Source organism: Coccinella septempunctata, chromosome X (genome assembly GCF_907165205.1).
Source record: "Coccinella septempunctata chromosome X, icCocSept1.1, whole genome shotgun sequence".
In the NCBI taxonomy this organism is placed as follows: domain Eukaryota; kingdom Metazoa; phylum Arthropoda; class Insecta; order Coleoptera; family Coccinellidae; genus Coccinella; species Coccinella septempunctata.
In genome coordinates, this window is record NC_058198.1 from 22,152,073 (window position 1) to 22,173,688 (window position 21,616).

A 21,616-nucleotide genomic window follows, 5' to 3' on the forward strand; every position below is an offset into this window, starting at 1 on the left:
ACCTAATAATTATTATAATATACAGGATTGGTTGTAAGTCATACAAATATATATGTATAGACTGATCTATACATAACTGCCAACTACAAGAAATACCATTCTAGGTTCCTTGCATAATACAAAATTTGAATAAATCGAAAATCAAATTACTTAATTCTACACATCCAGAAATCCTAAATTTAAGTTGAAAATCTAATTACTTAATTCTACAAATCTATAAATCTTAAATCAAAATTGATATTGACAATCCAATAAGTAATAGAAAGGACCTTGGCAAGGTGGAGTCAATTGTAAATAGGAAGTATGGCAATCTTGGAAATAGATCTCTTGTAAGGTTTACCATTTATGACAACTTCAACAACCCTTACTCGATCATCTTTACCAGGTATAACATTCGAAATGCGCCCCATAGGCCAATGAAGGGGAGGAACATTATCTTCCTTTACTAGGACTAACATATCTTTTTCAATATTTGGGAGTGCTTCTTTCCATTTAGGTCTATTTTGCAGCTGTAAAAGATATTGTTTACGCCAGTGTTCCCAGAAATTTTGACGCATTTTTGAGCAAAGTCTCCAAAATTTCAATTTATTTTGTGGTATTTCAGATAAATCATGTTCTGGTAATGTATTCAATGAAGCTCCGGTTAGAAAATGAGCGGGAGTGAGATAATTCAAGTCTGATGGATCTTGAGAAATTTGACAGAGAGGTCTCGAATTCAATATGGCCTCTATTTGAACTAAAAATGTATTCAACTCTTCAAAAGTCAGCGCGGAATCTCCTACTACTCGTTTTAAATGAAATTTCACGCTTTTTACTCCGGCTTCCCAAATACCACCAAAGGCAGGCGAATAGCTAGGAATAAAATTGAATTTTATGCCCAAGCTAGCAGCATAATTTTCTACCTTATCCTTATGATCCTTAGAAATTAAGAATTTATAAAGTTCTTCAAATTTTCTTTGAGTTCCCTTAAAAGTAGTTCCATTGTCACAGAATATCTGTGAAGGTAAATTTCTCCTCGAAGAAAATCTTTTGAATGCCGCAATAAAGGTATCCGTGTTTAAGTTAGACACAAGCTCCAGATGAAGCGCCTTAGTTGAAAAGCAAACAAATACCGCAATATATCCCTTAGAAACTAAAACCTTTCTCAATCGTGATTGTTTTATTTTAAATGGGCCACAAAAATCTATACCAACGTTTTCAAATGGTCTAGATTGTGTTACTCGAGGTGCTGGAAAACTTCCCATCAGTTGCTCAGAAAATTTAGCTTTCATTCTGAAACATTTCACACATTTATGTAAAACCTTTTTGATTTCTCTTATACCGTTAATTAGCCAAAATCTCCTATTCAAACTTGCAAGTACAAGTCTTGTGCCAGCATGAAATAAATTCAAATGTTCTCTAATTATAATCAGGTTCGTAATATGACAGTTTTTAGGGATAATGATGGGATGTTTTTCAGAATAAGAAATCGGCGCATTATGCAATCTTCCCCCTACCCTCAATAATCCATCCTGATCAATAAATGGAAATAAAGAGTACAAGTTTGACTTTTTACTGCTAATTTTACCGGTGTTTCTTATACTTTGAATTTCATTTTCAAAATAAGTAGATTGTATTGATACAATAATAGCCTTCATTGACCTATTCAATTCCGTACTAGTGAGATTTCCAGTAATTCTGTCATTTTTTGGAACCTTACAATTCTGAATGAACCTGAGAATAAACGCTATAATTCTTTGAACCCTACTAATACATGAGAATCTTTCGAAACAAACGATGTTCTCTTTACAAACAACATTCAAACCAACTGATAAAAGATTTTCATCTTCCTGAAGGGGATATATTTTTTGTAAGTCAGGAATATTATCAATATTGAATGGAGTCTCTTGATCTTGATTATTAGGAACAATTTCAGGACCACACCACCATAGTTTGTTCTCGTTAAAGCAATGGAAATCTTGTACATTTTTCGTCAACAAATCGGCTGGATTGTTTCGACTATTCACATAATGCCATGAGGAAACTGAAGTTAATTTTCTTATGAGACTGACTCGATTTGCAACATAAACATTTAATTTTATTGGTACGGATTTGATCCAAGCCAATACAATCTCTGAATCAGAAAATAAAGAAATATTTGATATCTCGAATTCAAGCTCAAAAATTTTTGTGACTTTGTGTAATAGTTTACTCAATAAAACTGCACCGTTCAACTCTAATTTTGGAATTGTTAATTTTTTATTCAATGGTGCTACCTTAGATTTTGAAGTTAGTAAATTCATGGAAATATCTTTATCATCTTTAATAATTTTGACATAAATGCAGCAACCATAAGCATTCATTGAAGCGTCACAAAATCCGATGAGGTCAACTTTAGTGTTTTGTGTAAAAATTTTAATGTTTCTTGGAACTATTACAGATGGTATATATGACAGTTGTTCGAGAAACTTATAACAGCTAACATATAATTCTTGAGGTAACTCCTCATCCCAAGACAATTTCTGTATCCAAAGTTTTTGCATTAGTAGCTTTGAGGCAATCACAATGGGTCCGATTAAACCTAAAGGGTCGTACAATCTAGATATTAAGCTCAAGAATGCTCTTTTAGTCAACTTATGTTCGATTTGGACCGTTGGGAAGTTAATTTTTAAGCAATCTAATTTAACATCGTAAATCGATCCTAAAGCCTTTAACAATAAATTATCTTCTGAGTTTTGATTCAATTCAATTTCATTCAATTGGCAAAGTTCTGACGGAATATCAGAGATGATATCTGGTGAATTAGATGCCCATTTATGGAGAGAAAAATTTCCTAAACTTAATAACTCAATAATTTCTGATTTCATTTTGTTGATATCTTCCAAAGTATCAGCTCCGCATATTATATCATCAATATATGTATTATTAGTGAGAATCTTGAACGCCAGTGGATATTTATCTTTATAAGTGACGGCTAACTCTAATAAACACCTTGTTGCCAAAAAGGGTGAACTCTTAAGACCGTAAGTTACAGTCTTCAAACGAATAAAATTCAAAGGTAAGGAAGGGTCCGTCCTCCAAATAATGAGCTGAAAATTTCGATGATCTGGATGGAGCATTATACTTCTGAACATACGTCTTATATCGGTTATAAGAATGAATTTATAAGTACGGAATAAAATCAGAATATCATAAATATCTCTTTGGACTAATTTTCCATTATGGAGAAAATCATTTAAACAAAGTTTGTTGCTAGTTTTCATACTTCCATCGAACACAACTCTCAACTTTGTAGTCATTTTGTCATTACGTATTATTGGATGATGAGCGAGAAAGTATGTTGAAGTGTCATAATCTTTAATTTCGTTAGATTTAAGAATTTCAGCATGTTCTAAATTTAAATATTCATCAATGAATTGGGAATAATCTTCAAATAATTTTTTGTCATTTTTAAAACGTTTTTCTAAATTATGAAACCGCTTCAGGGCAAAAGAGTATGAGTCTCCCAGATATATGTCTGATAACGGGATTTTAAATGGTAGTTTCACCTGAAATCTATTTCCAATTCTTTTTACGCTCTCTCTGAAGATATTTTCGCAGGCTTCCTGCTCGTTACTGAATTCTTCCTGAACTTCGGGAATGCTCTCGGCTTGCCAAAATCTTTCCATTAAGCTATCCAGTTTCCTGGTATCTATAGAGCAATGGTGAGAAAAAACAACATTAGTATCTCTGTCAGAATTATTTGCAATCATAGATCCACCCACAATATATCCGAAGAGTGTGTTGTGCAGAACCGGTCTCTGAGGTCCTAATTTAATAGACTCTGGCAATAATATTGAAAAGAAAACATCTGCACCCAACAATATTGAAATCTCGTCAGGTGTGTTGAAGTTTGGATCAGCTAGATAAACATCATTCGGAATTTCGAAGTTTTCTGTATTGAAATGGAATTGAGGTAATTTAGAAGTTATTCTATCTACAACTGCGCAGGTGACATTGAAGTTGAAATTATTTTTACAGGAAAATATCTGAAAGGAAACTAATTTTTCAACTACTGATTCTTTTACATTCACCCCGATCAATTTCATGTCAGTCATAGCTCTTTCACATTCTATGCTGTCTGCTAATTCTTTTTTGATGAGTGATAACTGACTGCCAGAATCAAGTAAAACCTTTACAGTAACGTATTCTCCAGTTTGGGATAAAACTTTTACTCTAGCGGAAGGTAATAGAACATTTAAAAAATCAGATCTTCCTTCACAAACCGCAAGAGAATTTGGTCCAGATTCATCATCCAAATGTACCAAAATATTATGATTTCTACTGCATTTTCCACACTGTATCGGATACTTGCACATGGAACTATGTTTATTCAAGCACATTTTACATACACCATTTGAATTAACAAACTTGAGACGATCAGATGAACTGATCAGCTTAAATTCTGGACAATGTTGAAATTTATGATCTGAGGTTTTGCAATACATGCATTTGAAATTATATTTCTTAGAAAAATTTTTATCATTTTTTTTGTTGAGATTTTCAACATTTTTAGGAACATTCACTAGGTTAACTGATGCCTTAGGCCTAATCGACTTGCTTGGTTGAATTGATGAACACTCTAGAGCAGTTGCTCTAGACTCTAAGAAATCAATGAATTCCGTTAAATCAGGAAGTGTTTTTGAATTTCTGGCAACCTGATAAGCTCTATTAGTGTACAAATCAAGTTTCTTTGATAAAATACATATTAACAACATGTCCCATTGATCCACAGGTTGATTTAAATTCTTCAAGGAACTTATTTCTTGTTTTACTGAACATATAAACTCTCTCAAATTGGAAGCTGTACCTTTTTGAAGGGGTTTCATATCAAGCAGAGAATTTACATGGTTGCTTATCAATATTATTGGATTGTCATATCTTTTATTCAGAAGACTTAAGGCTTCCTCATATGATTCATTAGTTAATGGTAAATTATTAATTATTAATAGAGCCTCATCCCTCAAATATTTTTTCAAATAAAAAAGTTTTTCCACTTCTGACAAACTTGAATTATCATTAACAACAGCGCGAAATAAATCCATGAAGGGTTTGAATTCACTTAAATTTTTTCCACTGAAATATGGAATATCGATAGAGGGTAATGATGAGCTAGATGTTGCATTATTGATTGTGGTAGATAATTGGTTATTTGAGATTTCACAATTTTTCAAAATACGTTTCATATTTGAAGAAACTTGTAAATATTTTGTTTCCACTTCGAACATATCTTCGTTATCCGTGGAATCCAAATTGAGAATTTCTAATTGAATATTCTCATATTGTTGGAAGGCATTATTTAATCTTGATTTTCTAACTTCTAAATCTTCTTTTATCATATCTAATTTGACTTCAGAACCTAATAATTCTAAAATATAATTTTCAATCTTTGTTATGGTTCCCTTATAATAGGACCTTTGTAATTTTAATTTTTGTAAAGGCATAATTATGAATTCCAAATACAATTCAATTATAAAAACCGTTGAAAACAAAATATCATCAGTTTTTTAGGAACAAAGTCTACTTATCTCTTCAGGCGTTCTTATCCGACAGATGTTGCGGATAAAATCTCCTTTCTCGCAACGGAAAATCTTCGTTCCCCCTGTTGAATGGAATTCTTGGAAATTGCTGAATTTTTTCAAAAGGCAGCCTCCTTGATTTATTCGTAGAAGAATCAGCCCTAATTGCATGGACAGGAATCTTTCTTGATGATGGTTTGATGGTTGACGCCGATGACCAAATTTTCAGATGTCGACGAAATCGCCAATTATTTTGTCGTACCGCAGTACAATTAATTATTAATTAGTTTAATGGCTCGAAGGACCAATTTTATGTGCAAACCACTATGAGGTTTGTGAGGAGCACATAAAGAAAATTTTCTGAATAAAAATTAATTATTCAAAGTTTTAGTTTGGTTTATTTGACTCTCAAATTTACACTGCTGCGGAATCGGTCGTTCCACTCGACATATGTGGTACAAAACTATGCGCATTGCGCGGTGATAAAATATACCTAATAATTATTATAATATACAGGATTGGTTGTAAGTCATACAAATATATATGTATAGACTGATCTATACACATAGATTTATAATCTTCATCTTCTCATATTCAAACACCTTCCCCTTAAGTATTATACCTGGAGGGTTTCTTAATTGAGCGTCCAGATCTTGATCGACCGGTATTGTCTTTTGAGGGCTTGAGATTGTCAACTCTATTTTCGGGTGCTTTGGACCTTACAGTTATTCCACATTTTGGACCATTATCGTGATGTTGGTCAATACTTATATCCACGGAAGTGGAACTATTACAATGGTTTCTATTTATTACAGTGCTATCATTTTTACAATTTACAGAAGTGGATATGTTATTATGGTTATTATTTTTTACAATGTTTTTATGTTTACAATTTTCATGGTCGGAATACAAATCTGGATAAAATTCTGGGTCTAATATGTATTCACTAATGTCAGTTTTGGTTAACGATAATTTCATTTGGTTTGTATTACGTCTAACTATTTTGTTATTGCTTTCTTTTCTTACCCAGTACGACTTGGGTTCAGTAGCTTTCTCAATAACAATTGCTTTGTGCCAAATGGAATCTTTACTGATGATATTTTTAACCCGACAGGCAACAGCAAAATGATTCAATATTCCGCATTTGGTACAAGGTTTACCGTATGCTGGACACTCTTTGGAACCATGTATTGTTTGGCATCTTCGGCATTTAAACTTTTCCTTGTGTCCAGGATTATCAAAATTTTTCTTCTTACCTTTGGGTTGATGTTTTCTCACCAGGTTCACCTCATTGTCGTCGTTGAACATTTTGCTCTGGTTCTTTGACATCTCGCTTGTTCTGCATAGGTACCTCTATGGCTTTGGACAGCTTCAATTTCTCGATCCTCATAGGGCTGTGTCGATCAGGGTATTTTCGTAACCCGGGTCGATCGCGACCCACCGGCTCAGGGATCGGGTCAAAAGATTCGATCATTTCGATCACTTCGATCACAGACCCGAATATGCTAAATTAACTCATTTATCGTGTATAAAGCCTGTTCAAATGTGATCGGGCTCAGAAATGAAAAGAGTGGGTTCTAGATTGTGGTCAGAAATGATTTTAACGGGTTTTTATATATGAAATGTATTTACAATTGATATTTTATCAATTATCATACACCTAATTCGATCATTCGATCATAAAACCCGATTTTGTTATATCGCATTGACTCATTCACCGACTTTCGAGCCTGTTAAAATTTTTTTGAGTTTCGAGTTTAAAGATCGACTCAGGAAATGAATTTTTCTAATTAAAGATGTATTTTTGTGATAGAAGATCATAATCAAATGGTCCAGCATTTTCAGCCTGAATGTGGCCAAAAATTGCGTCGTCCTAAATCAAGAGGTTTTTGTTATCATTAAATTAGTAGAATTTCATTTCTTCCGAAAAGTTTCTTTTCAATTTCACTTAATGAGAAGTTTCCCAACTTTTATATGTACTTGTTCAATTAATCTATCGCTTCCAACTCCATAATTCACAATCGATCCTTATGGGTTCTTTAAGATACAATTCAATCATTCGATCATTTGGATCTTTTCCATCGCGTCGCCTCTCATTCGATCTTTCGATCTCGACTCGATCATGCTACAATACCGTTGGAATAAAAACAATAAAATCTATTTAACACCTTTATTCACCATTAAGCACAATCGTAAAAAAAAGAGAGAAAGCTCATCATGCTCGTCGCCTTATATACACAGAACCATAGAACTAAAAATCATCTTCTTTGAAGGTCTCTCCATAGATATTCCGTCGCTCCCTTCTTGGTCAGTTCGAAAACTTCGGACTGGACAACATCACCTCATGAATGTCTCCTTACCTACCTATAAAAAAGAAAATCTCCTCCTAACTCTTCTTATCTCACATAAACTGATATACTCCATATACTTTTTATCAACTTTATTATCAGATATATCAACGTAAATGCCAACATAACATTTCATCGTTAACCACTTAACTCCCTTCATTTTCAAACATAGTACATATTATATTTGTATAAAAAATAAACTTCTTGAAACATAACAACTGAAATCTTATTCTTCTGTCCTCTTTTCCTTATCTCTTCTTCATCTCCTTTTCTTCACCTTTTATTCAAAGACATCACACGTTTCACCTGTAAAATTTAAGGAAAATTAGTCATCATATTTTGCTATAAGTGAATTTCTTAATTTCTCGAATACGGAATAACCAAGAGCTTTTGTTAATATATCCGCTAACTGTTCTTTCGTGCTCACCCACTTTATAATGAGATTTTTATTTGCTACTTCAAGTCTCACATAATGATAGCATAGTTTTACAATATGCTTCAAGGCTTTTGATTCTTCAGATTTAGCTAATTTAATTGCAGCATTGCTATCTTCGTATAGTGTTGGGACAACTTCAAATTTAATCAGCCTTCTACACATTTCCCTATAGCAAGTTAATTCTTTGCAGGCTAATGACATAGCTATGTACTCTGCCTCTGATGAGGACAAAGCAACATGACTTTGTTTCTTTGATCTCCAATAGATCACATCCCCAAAAAGCATTATAACCAGACCACTTGTGGATTTTCCGGCTTCGTCATTCATACCCAATGAAGCATCCACATAACATTCTAAATCGTTCTTTTCACTTTTGTACTTCAGTCCATAATCTAATGTCCCTTTTAAGTATCTGAAGACTCTCTTAACTTGAACCCAATCATTGAGATCAAAATTTACTTGTTTTCTACTTAAAACATTCACTGCATATGTAATGTCTGGTCTTGTTCCATTAGACAAATAAAGTAAACTACCAATAGCTTGTCTGTATGGATGTGTTTTATTTTTATTCGTCTCACTCACATCACCTGAGTAATTCACACTCACCATAGGAGTCCTCACAGGTTTGCTTTCATTCATTCCAAAACGTTCAAGCATTTTCAACGTAAAATCTCTCTGACTTAAAGATAAAGTTTTATTCTTTATATCTCTCCTAACTTCTATCCCTAAGAATTTCTTAGGGCACCCTAGATACACCATTTCAAATTCTTTAGACAAACTGTATCTTATTTGATTTATTTTGTTATTGCAATTCCCAACTATCAAAATATCATCAACATATAGAAGTAATATTACAAATTTTTCAATTTTTCTCCATGTGAAAATACATGGCTGAAATTCGTAAGTTTCAAAATGTAATTTTTTCATTACCACTCTGAATCTTTCATACCATCTCCTAGGGCTTATTTTCAACCCATATAAAGCACCAATCAACTTGCATACATACTTTTCATCCAAATTCTCTTTACCCTTATATCCCTCAGGAATCTCCATATATACAGGTTTTTCTAACTTTCCATTAAGAAAAGCTGTTTTAACATCCATTTGATGGATATCTAAATCATATTTATTAGCCACTGACAGAATGAATTTTACATCTGATAGTCTAGCCACAGGTGCAAAGGTTTCTGTTAAATCATACTTATTTCTGTCTGCAAAACCTTTGATTAATAGTCGAGCTTTATATTTTGTTCCAACATTACTCTCATCTTTTCTTTTAAACACCCACCTTGATTTTAAAACATTATGATTATTTGGTACTTCATTTCTTTCAATCAACACCCATGTTTCATTTTTAATCAGAGAATTAAACTCATCTTCAATAGCCTTTTTCCACTATTTCCATTCCTTACTTTCTTTTGCCTCCTTATAACTACTTGGTTCATTTTCAACATAAGCCATAAAAGCTTCAATATCACCATCATTATCAAATGGAGTTTCATTCATACATTCTCCACTTTCACTTACAAATTTTTCACACATAAGACCAAAATGTTCTCTTACTACATTAATGCCTATGTTTTCTTTATTGGTCAAACTTAATTTATCTTCGCAAATCAACCATTGTGACATATTACCAACTTCATTTGGATCTGAAAGGACTGAACTTTTATCTCCCTTAACAAACACATTGCCATATGTTTTTGATTCTATAAAGTTAACATTTTTACTTCTATAAACTTTACCAGTTTCAGGTTCAATTACATAATAACTAGTCTCACCACAAGCAACAAGGAATCCACGTACACTTCTTTCATTAAATTTTCCTCTGGTTTTAGTGTTCAAAACATAACTCAAACATCCAAATCGTCTGAAATATTTAATTGAACAAGATCTTTTATGAATTATTTCATAAGGTATTTTATAACCCAATGTTCTTTTTGGAGTTTTATTGTATACATTTACTGCAAAGTTTAAAGCATAACCCCATAACTGCAAAGGAAAGCCAGAGTCAAACAACAAACTTCGTATCTTTTGTTGAATATCTAAATTAAATCGTTCTGCAGTACCATTTAAGTTTGGTGTATATGGGGGTGCCTCTCTAAATGTTATTTTCTCTTTTTCAACTAACAACTTCATATTCTCCGTAAGGTATTCTGTACCATTATCTAACCTTAGAAATGTAATTTTAGCTTCTTTTCCTAAAATTGTTCTAGCATTTTCTAACATAGAACTAAGAGCAATATGGACCATTGATTTGTTGGCCATTGGATAAGCCCACGCATATCTTGTAAAATCATCAATAAATGTAACTACATAAGTATTGCCAAATTTGAATGTACTTGGTGTGATTGGTCCCATTACATCTGTGTGTACCAATCGTAAAGGTTCATCATATTTATATCGTACAGATTTACAAGGTTCTCTAACTATTTTAGCTCTTTTACAGACTTCACACTCTAGAATATCATTCGTAAATTTTACATTGTGCAATGATACGTTTATTTTCGCCATCTGTTCCAAATAGGATTTAGAAACATGGCCCAGACGATAATGCCATAAAAGACCTATGTTGCTCTTCAAACTTTCAACTTTTCTTTTATTCATTTCTTCAAGGTCAGACTTATTCATTTCACTCACACACTCAACATATCGCTCCAATTTCCCTTCATCACTTATCTCCTTATAACTAAAATCATTTTCCAAATTATAATTATGTTCCTCATTTATACTGTATTCTTGTTCAGCAGTTTTATGATAATTGTGATCAATTTCCATCACATTCAGTTCTCCATTCACACCTTGCTCATCATGCATTTCAACATTAGATTCTGAATTGAATGAATATTTTGTTTGGTTAGCTAGTTCAAAGTTCAGCCACCAGAACCTTCCATCGTATTTACCACTTTTAACTAATTTATTAGATTTGCCATCAATAATATTTATCCCATTTTCAGATAGATTGACTAAAGCTCCTTTATTTACTAGTTTCCTCAATGAAAATAGATTTTTGGATAAATGTTTTGAATATAACACATTCCTCAATTTTTCTACTCTACCACTTGAAAGTTTGACATCAATAGCACCTTTATATTTAATCTTCAAATCAGCACCTTTATCTGAATTTACCCCCTTTATTTTAATTTCATTTTTAATTTCCTCTAAATCAGTCAGATAGTTTAAATTGTTTACTAAATGTTCATTTGCACCTAAGTCTGCCAAAAACGTTATATTTTTGGAAATACACTCACCTTCAACTTCTGCTGCGTTTGCCTCTCCTTCTTCCTGCAAGTTCTCTGCATACGATGCATCAAAATCTTCCATTGCGACAAAGGCAAATTTAGATTTTTCACCTTCCTCCCCGCTTAGTTTTACTTTCTTGTACAAACCTCTTCTATTATTATTATCCTCTTTCATTTGTGAACCTTCAGTATTTCTTCTGTTTCCAACATTTTTATACATTCTTCTCCCTAGATATCCACCTCTCTGCTCCTTTCTATAATTGTAACCTACACGATTCTTTCCGATTACTTTCCTCTTTTTGCATGATTTTGCATCATGATTTGTAGTTAGTTCCTTGCAATTGTAGCAAATGATAGCTCTACTCTTACATTCAAAACTCATATGATTCGGCTTTCCACATCGATAGCATACCTTCACCTTCCCTATATTGAATTTCTTTGAATCTCTACTTCCAACAGAGGCATTAAGAGCAACTGTTGTCTCCATTTCTTCGCACCTCGCTTTTGCTTCCGCTTCTGTTGCCTCAGTGTTTAACATCATAGATTTTATTTCATTCAGTGAGATTTTCCCACCAGAGGCATCATACCTTCTAATTACTTCTGGTACGGAATTGTAAATCGCCATAAGAAAATTTTCAAGAATATCTTCTTCTTTCATTTCACCTTCAGTAACCCTCATAAGATTTCGTGTAGCTTCTTCGAATCTAGTAATAAATTGAGTAGCTGTTTCTTTACCTTTTAGGTATGTCAAATTAGACCATGACCTTTTCAGAACAAATTTAGTCGATGGGATTTTTGGATGTTTTAATGAATCCAATTTTTCTAGTATTGCCATAGGCTCATTTATATCACATACTAATCTTTTGTATTCATCATCTAGTCTACTTATTAGATACCCCATAGCGAAACCACTTCTACTGGTTTCTTCATCGGCAGAAAGTGTAGGTTTTGTTTCGTTTTTGTCAATTAAATATAAATAGCCGAAGGTTCTGAAATCGTTTTCCACAATTTTCCTCCATACATCATATGAAGTATCCTTTTGTAAAATGCAGGCAGGATTCTGTATCTTTGGTACTTGCCTCAATTTATTTCTCATTTCGGTGAGTTGAGTTTTCAGCCTTTCTAATTCTTCACCAATATTGACATTGGAGATGCTCTCTGAGCTGTTTTCTTCCATTTTATTCTGAAAAATCACCACTTATGAATTTTGTGTCTTCTAGATATCTGATATCAAACTTCTCTCGCATGAAACTCCTTACCTCTCATACTGGGTACCCATTTGATAAATATTAAAAATTGTTTCGTCTATAAAAAATGTAACAGCCTCCATACCCTTCAAGTTTTCATTTAATTCATTCAACATAGTTACATTTTTGTCTCTTTACTATTCACCACCATTTTGTTTCTCACGTAAAGTTTGATATCAGTGTTCTCTACGTATAACTCAACTCAATTTTTGGGCAATACCTTTTAATTCGAAATTGAATTTTTATTACTCACCTAGCTTTATACACCACTTTTTCAACTTTAACTATTTTGGGGCCGAATTGTGCCCGGCGCCTCCACCACGTTGGAATAAAAACAATAAAATCTATTTAACACCTTTATTCACCATTAAGCACAATCGTAAAAAAAAGAGAGAGAGCTCATCATGCTCGTCGCCTTATATACACAGAACCATAGAACTAAAAATCATCTTCTTTGAAGGTCTCTCCATAGATATTCCGTCGAATACCTATTCTTGGATAGACAACCAGCGATACGCGATACACCCTACAACCAATGCCAAAACAACCAATCCATCTATAGGGGGAAACTGAAAGTTGCCATCTTTTGTCAAATAAACAATCTATTGAGAAAATAGTCACTTCAGTCAGTCGAATTCTGTAGTAATGTTCGTGTCCAGAAGGCGCAGGCGGGTCGAACTCGAATATGACCGAATGATCGAAATGATTGGGTCATTTCGAGATCGGTGACTCGATCACTCCCGCACGGGTTACGATCGAATCCAAACGATGCGTTAGCACTTTGCAGATCAAAGTCGGGTGGTAGTTTTACTGGTCCATGTAACATTTTCGGTCAGGGTAAATTTTCTTTGTATGTAAAATCACGCTGCACGTGTTCTGGGTGTATTTTATACAGGCGAAACACAATAAACTTTGTGCTTTTCTCGTGAATTTTTATTGAAACGACTGCGCCATGTTCAGAAGATAACTTACACACTTATATCAATATCAATACAAACATTTACTTAGATCGGCATTGAGGTTACCCGAATGTCATCTAGCCTATATCTTATTCTATGGTCATGACATGTCATAGATTTATAATCTTCATCTTCTCATATTCAAACAGGAATTTCTTGAATTGGATTTTCACAATTTGAATGTATCGTATTACTTTCAGATTGGTTAATGGGTTCTTCAACACTAATTGTTTCTTTCGGAGAAAACTGATAAATAACAATTTGGATTTCTGAATTCATGAAAACATAATGTATCATCTTAAAAATTTTTGTCCATTCCAATTTATCTAATCCACAATAAATTCTTGGTAAAGCAAGATATATTTCGCTATTTTGTTCACATAATATTTTAAGATTCAAAAGAGCTCGAAAAACATCCTCAAACCTGGGTTTGTGATGATAACATTCTTTTGTTACAAGGTAATAAATTCGACGATTATTGCTTTCAGTTTGGGCTACTTCGCCAAATATTTTATTTTGGGATTTCAGTTCCTCTACTTTACCAAACTTTTCTATGAATGAAAGTGCAATACCCTTACTCATATGAAAATCTTGAGATACACAATGAGCCAACGAATAAGCTTCTGGTGCCATAAATAAATCACCCTCTCTTTCCACTATGTGAGGTGAAACTGTAATAACCAACTAAACCTAAAAAACCTTTAATTTCTTTAGTTGTACACGGTAGGGGATACTTTCGAATAGCTATAATTTTGTCGGGATTCGGTTTCACTCCCTCCGGGGCGACTATGTGTCCTAGATATGCTACCTCCCTCTTTAAAAATTCGGATTTATCTAATTGGATTTTGAAATTTGCCTCTTTAAGTCTTTGAAAAACATTATTAAGATTGACAAGGTGTTCTTGTAAGGAAGTTGAGAATATTATTATATCATCAACATAGACCAAACAATTGTCTAAACCTCTAAGAACGTGGTCCATAACACGTTGAAAAGTGGAAGGAGCGTTTTTTAAGCCAAAGGGCATTCGCAAGAATTCGTAATGTCCATTTTCCACATTGAAAGCTGTTTTGGAAATATCTTTCGGATTCATTTCTATTTGGTGAAAACCACTTGCTTAATCTAATGTAGTAAAATATTGACACTTTCCAAGTTTATCTAAAACGTCATTAATATTAGGGATAGGATATTTGTCGTCTATCGTTTTTTCATTGACTTTCCGAAAATCGACAACAATTTTCCATTTTTTCTTTCCAGAAGCATCTGTCTTTTTAGGGACTACCCAAATAGGAGATGACCACGGAGACTGACTAGGCCTAATGATTCCTTGTTTCAACATCAAATTTATCTGGTTTTTTACTTCTTCTTTATGAACGTACGGGTATCTGTAAGATTTCGTATAAGCAGGGATGTCATCTTTGGTTTTGATGCAATGTTTAATTTTATTCGAAAATGAAAGTGTTTGATTTTCTCTGTGGAAAATATCGGAATATTTCTTGCATAATTTAAGAATACGAAATTTTTCTTCCTCGCTCATATGTTCAGTTTTAATAAGTTTTTCTATGTCACTATTATCTGACCAAATGTTGGTATCTATTTGATATATTTCGAAATCGTCAGTAATAAAAGGAAAAGAGTCTATTGGATTATTCAAAATTCATATTATATCTTCATCAGTTTTATTCGAAATTTCTACGTTGGCCAATCCATTGCATGAAAAAGTTAAAATTTCAGGTATTTCACAATTTTGTATAATTTGGTTGGGAACCATGGTTTCACCTGAAAATGGTTTCAAAGGGATTTTATTGATAATTGTTGAATTGGAATCAACTTTAATTTTGAAAGGAAGTTTCGCAGCGGTTTCATGATAATGAATCGCTACAAGAGAAGATGGTGTAATTAACTTAGAATTTTGAAAATCCAGAGTTGCATTTAAAAGTTTTATGTTATCTAAACCTATAAGGCTATCATAAAAGGTGTGAAATTTGAATAAGTAAAATTCGAAATCGCCACGTTGGTTAAATTCAGGAAAAATTGGTATATTAGCACAAAATTCATGGTGTGAAGTTTGATGGACAGTGGATACAATGAATGGTTTCCGGAAAATGAAGTGGGAATAAAACTGCTTTGCGAGTTTAGGATTAATAAAAGATTTAGTGGAACCTGTATCTATAAGTAGTTTCAAAGGAGGATTTTGAATAGATATGAAAGGCAGTTCTCGTTTATTGGAAACATGATATTTTATCAACTCGATAGGTTTTTTGTTGGTAAAGTCCGAAAATTTTCTTCAGTAGTATGTTCCGATTCGATATTTTCGTAATTCAAATTTTCGGTGTTGAATAATTCCTCGCTGATAAAATCTGGATTACGGGATCTGTTTGGAAAGTCGCGTGAAGTGGAGTAATTTTGACGGAATTTGGAAGCAGTATTATTGGTAGAGATACTCATTGGAGTCGGAAAGTTTTGGGCCGGTCTTTTCAATACTTGAGAATGGGTTGGAAATCTGGAAGGAGTATAATTTGGGTTTCGTTGTAAATTTATTGGTCTACTTGGAAATCTTTGTGCATTTTGTGTACTGGAAAATTGATTAGGTCTTGCAAAATGAGGTGACGAAAAATGGGGAGATGGAAATCGTGAATTCATGTTGAAAGATGTTTTAGAGTTAGCTCTAGTTTGGTTTGGTCGTTTAGGAATAGTAAAATCATTACATTTTTGAAGACGTTTGATATTGTCCTCCTCAAGGATGAATTGAAGTGCCTGTGCTAATGAATCTGGCCGCATAGCTCTTATAATAGGGCCTAAAGGATCTCTTAATCCTGCCAGGAAGGTCTTTAAAGCTTGATTTTAAAAAAATACTCTTTTACTTTCTTGATCTTCGGCTCTGCACCGAAGGTCAATATAATTGCAAATAGTGTTCAATAAATGTAAAATTCTTTCATGAAATTCTTGAGGGGATTCATTGAAATTTTGCCTAGAATTAACTAAATCTTGGTTCAAGCTATTTTCATCTCTTTGATCACTAAAATTTTGAATAAGAGCGTTTTTAATTTCAATCCAGTTGTTTGTAGCCCCATAAATAACTACTATTTCTTCAGCTCGACCATGCAATTTATTAGGAATGCCATTCAATAAAAGCAAATTTTGAAAGTTATTGGTGTTATTCACATCAAAATAATGACCTAATAAGGCTTCCGAGGCCGCAATACATCTTTTCGTAATCCAATTTTTTCATTAGAATAAAGAATAAGTCATTCATTTATGAATAATATCGATAAATAGGCCACTCCAACCCGCTGTCAGATAGATATAAAAATACAATTGTGGAGGATTAACAGGTGTTGTGTACGTAAATAAAACATATAAATCATATAATTAGGAATATTATTGTACTTTTAGTTAATATACGTACATTGAATTAGCATTAAATTCTTCGAGTGAGAAATTTCACTTGTAATGAAGCGATTTTTGTCGTCCACAATTTTTGTGAGGTTAGAAGGTTGGAATGGCTTCGATTCGTAAGAGTTTCAATCGTTTTCTTCATAATTCAACATACAATCATATTGACAATATCAATGTTTCTAGAGGATATTTCGTGATAATTTAAAATTCAGAAAATAATAATCTGTTCCGTTTGCTAGGTTATGTTTGAAAATTTCGAATTTGACGTAAGGTACTCCGCCCATTTCTGCTCAAGATCACAGCAACACGCAGCGTCATAATAGTAGAGTGAAATCTCTTGTTCCTCTTTGGCCCAACAATGACAAAAAACCAAGGTGAATCAACAATACAACACAGAAAAAAAACACCACACAATCTTTTCCTCTTCAATAACTCGCAGAAATAAGAAACCTGTAAGTGTCCCTGAAATTGTTAGTCATATGAGGGAAACACATACAGTAATACACCTGAAAAAGAGATTCGAGAGGAAACAGTTTTTTGATTCTACTAATAGCAGAATAGGAGGAGTTCATCTTTTTACAAATATCGTCTATATGGTCTTTCCATATTGAAATTGAAATTGAAAATTTTTTATTAGGTACAAAAGTACATATACAATTAATATATTTTATTTTGCCACAGAAGAAATTCTTGTGTGTGGCTCAAAAAGTAACAAAATTAATGACTTACAAACTAAGGATGTAATATATTGAAACAAAGCAAAGCTTATTTATCTTTCCTATTTATTAATCTCTCCAAACGGCAACGGTCCAGAAAAGCAATACAGAGCGAGAATAACAACGATAATTTTTTCCTGATTAATGAGAAAATAAGTTATTAATCCGGTCATAGTTAAGTTTAATCCATTGAACAGTATGTTTTTTAAAAACACTAACACGTTTCAAGTTTCTAATACTGATATCTATTAAATTCACAAATATATGAATGTAATTCAAAAAGTATCTCTCCCCCAATCTAGAATTTGTATTAAAAGAATAAGCATTATTGTTGATATAATTTCTTGTGCAATAATTATGAGGTAATGCATATGTGTAAATTTTTTTCATATACCAATTTATTAAAAGTGTCTTAACATATATCTGTCTAATATTCAAAAAAGAACTAATTCGAAACAACTCTCCTGTAGGAAAATCGGATGGTTTTTTATACATGATTTTGATTATTTTCCTATAGGCGCATTTATACCAAACGAGCATTATTCGCGAACACTGTTTGCAAACAGTAGTACAAGCGGTGTAAACAGTCATCGGCGCCGAACAGAGTTCGCAAACCCTGTTTTCGAATGTTTCAGAGAGCTCGAGCTCATTTCGCCACATGCCGGTGAAGTAACGTTTCATTATAAGGCACTGTTTGCGAACAATGCACGCAATATGCACAGTCGGTGTAAACACTCATCGACGCCGAATAAAGTTTATGAAGCCTGATTCGAAACGTTTTAAAATGCTCGATCCCGTTCCGTCTCATGTCGGTAAACCGACGAATCATCCTTGCACATCTGGCGTGTCATATCATCGAAATCACCGGTGGACCGTGATAAGTTATTGGGTCTTGGTATTTAATTTATTTTGAATTTTGGTGGAATCTCTTGAATCGTGATTTCATAATTAATCAATCCATTTGAAATGGCTTCACAGACAGACGGAAATAATTTTCGATATTGATGGTTTTGAAATTCGGTAAAGGTACACGATGACAATTCCGTATGAATCTCCTGTAGCCAAAAATCGAAGTGTTAGTGCCAGTCTAACCGACGCTGGAATGCTCTCTCGATAATTGGTGTCTTTCTTGACACTTTTTCCTCAATTTTGGCGAGTAATATCTTAAAGTCCGATAATGACATGCGGCAGTCTAAAAAGTTCAGTTTCGTCCGCTCTCAAGTCATCTAGCAGCTGGGTATAATTTGTTCCTTTCAGAAAAGAATTCGCCCAGGTTGTTCTTCTCCTCCTTTGCGTAGTTATTTTATTTGAGAGTATTACTATCAGAGACTCTGATTACTTTAGATTCAGTAGAAATTGCAATTTTAGATAATGAGGGCGCCATGTCGGTGCACTTTAGAGAGATCTCGTTGAATTATCAAGAAAAACCGCTCGTTCGGACAGGCGCGGGCTGTGTGAACACCTCCCATTCTGAGTTTTCGAACGTTTGAAAACATTTCAAAACGTTTCAAAACATTTTGAAACGTTCGAAAACAATGCTCGTTTGGTGTAAATGCACCTTAAGAAGAATATCAAGAGGCTTCAGATTAGTATCAAAAACCCCACCCCAACCAAGACAACCGTACTCTAGGATAGAATTTACAAGTCCATAATAGATAATTTTCAAGGAATTTATATCTGTAATATTTAATAAATTTTTAAAGACATATATTAGATATCTTAGTTTTTTGCACAAGTTATCAATTTGGTAAAACCAACTTAAAAAGGAATCCATTATAATCCCAAGATATTTAGCCTGATTTTGTAAAAGTAAAATACCAGAGTTACACGTGCATGTAGAAACGTTCGTAGAAGAAACATAGAAGTCACAACTGAAATGTGTAGTAATTGTATTATATGAAGGTAAACTTTTTTTACGTTTGGCAAAAGGAATTATTACCGTTTTTGCTTCATTAAGAAGTAGACCATTAATGTTCATCCATTTCTTAGCTAAGAAAAGACCAAATGACACTTTATTCCTAAGTATATCCCAATTTTTATCTTCAAAAACTAAAACAGTGTCATCGGCGTAGGCCGTAATTTTACCAATATTTTCAAGGCTAAGAAAGTCATTAATGTAGCATAAAAAAAGAAGCGGCCCAAGTACTGTACCTTGTGGCACTCCTCTTTTAACAGTCCGTTCTTCGCTAATAATATCTTTAATCTTGACTGCTTGTTCCCTATTTGTTAAATAACTTTTCAACAATTTTAAAGCATTACCCCTAATACCGAATTGTTTATCTAGCTTCTCCAATAAACGCAAATGTGGCACCAAATCGAACGCTTTCGTTAAATCCAAGAGGGCAGCAATAGTTGGAGTGCAATCGTCAACTGCTTTATACAACTGACCCACTACCTTCATAATTGCATCACTAGTGGATTCGCCCTCTATAAAACCGAATTGATTTGGGCTTAACAAATTATTATCAATAAAATATTTAGTAATACGCCTTTTAACAATTTTTTCGAAAACTTTAGAAAGGCTAGGAGTTAAGGATATAGGACGATAATTATTTATGTCAGTATTTGGACCTCCTACTACTTCTACTTCTATTGTATATAAAACAATGATCAATGCAAGTACCTGTATTCTTAAAATGTCCTCTCCTAGTGATGCAATTTATATAAGATCTAAAACCGTGCGTGTATAAAGTATTTAGATATTCATTTTTAATTTTTCTGTTGTTTGCGCAATTTAATATATTAATATTTGTATCGCCTAGGAATAGCTCTACATCGGTTTTATTCATATTTTGGAAGTACTCATTTAAATTTTCAATAAAGATATTGGCATTTATATCGTGTGACCTATATTGACAGGATACAGAAAAATTAATATTTTCGAATTTAAATTTAAGATTCATAGTGTTTAATAAACCGCAGGTAGTATAACTTACGGCTTCGCAAAAATCTGACTTTATATAGCATACCACTCCGTCACATTTATTTGGCGAATTATTACTACTAAAATACATATTATAGCCTTTCATGTTAAAAAGTTTAAACACTTTTTGATTGATCTCATTCCAGCTTTCTGAACATACTATCAAATGGAAATCTTCCTTAAAAGAACCAATTAAAAATTGCAAAAGATCAAAGTTTTTACCCAGACTCCTCACATTGCAGTGCAATATTCTTAGACCAGTACCACCAAGAAAGATTGAGTTGCAAACATCCTCAGGTGTATCACACTCATAAGTTTTATAATCCAAATTTTCAATATCATCAATGAAGTTTGTATTCATTCCAAATTAAATATTATTCTAAAAAACAAAGAGAAATTATTCAATCCAGAAAAAAAAAACCCTTAGATTTTTTATAATGTAATATGTGTATTTTTCATGGTGGAGCCCAAAAATTTCCATTATAGTTTAAACAAGTCCTCTTCACATCTAATTCTAAGCTTTTTTGTACCATCCATCGTCCTCACAAAAATATTACCTTCAACAATCCATAGAAATTTGTAACCTAAACGCTTTTTAACTTCTTTAGCCTTAGCAAGCAAAATTCTTCTATAAGCAGTTAGATCATGGTTTATGTAAACTCTGACAAATTTGCCATTACCATTGGTTCTTCTTCATTGTCACTAGAATCATTACTATTTTGTTCATCTTTTTTGTTCCCTGGAGTTATAGATTTTCGTACTTTTGTACATTTAGAGCAGACAAAATCAATATCATTTTTCTCATATTCTTT

General features: G+C 33.1%; 1 protein-coding gene across 3 annotated transcripts; it reads right to left on the reverse strand.

Annotated features, from left to right (window-relative positions):
• Nucleotides 1-7,962: 7,962 nt before the first annotated feature.
• LOC123321992 lies at nucleotides 7,963-13,287 on the reverse strand. 3 transcript variants are annotated; one of them, XM_044909806.1, is made up of 3 exons: nucleotides 13,064-13,287; nucleotides 11,573-12,746; nucleotides 7,963-8,191 (listed from the first exon to the last, which is right to left on the reverse strand). In XM_044909806.1, exons 2-3 carry the CDS (start codon nucleotides 12,738-12,740, stop codon nucleotides 8,166-8,168), a joined length of 1,194 nt encoding a protein of 397 aa, XP_044765741.1. In that variant the 5' UTR covers nucleotides 12,741-12,746; nucleotides 13,064-13,287; the 3' UTR covers nucleotides 7,963-8,165. The 3 variants fall into 3 exon arrangements, with proteins under 3 accessions (XP_044765741.1, XP_044765743.1, XP_044765740.1); XM_044909808.1 differs by lacking the exon at nucleotides 13,064-13,287 and adding an exon at nucleotides 12,823-13,029; XM_044909805.1 differs by lacking the exon at nucleotides 13,064-13,287 and having other exon boundaries at nucleotides 11,573-13,029.
• Between the last annotated feature and the right edge of the window lie 8,329 nt (nucleotides 13,288-21,616).

Excerpts from the sequence above, each read along its gene's own strand:
- LOC123321992 (XM_044909806.1), bottom strand. The coding sequence starts at position 12,740 with ATGGAAGAAAACAGCTCAGAGAGCATCTCCAATGTCAATATTGGTGAA. Across the intron at positions 8,192-11,572 it reads AAACGCAGCAGAAGTTGAAG|GTGAAACGTGTGATGTCTTT; the intron begins GTGAGTGTATTT and ends TAAATTTTACAG.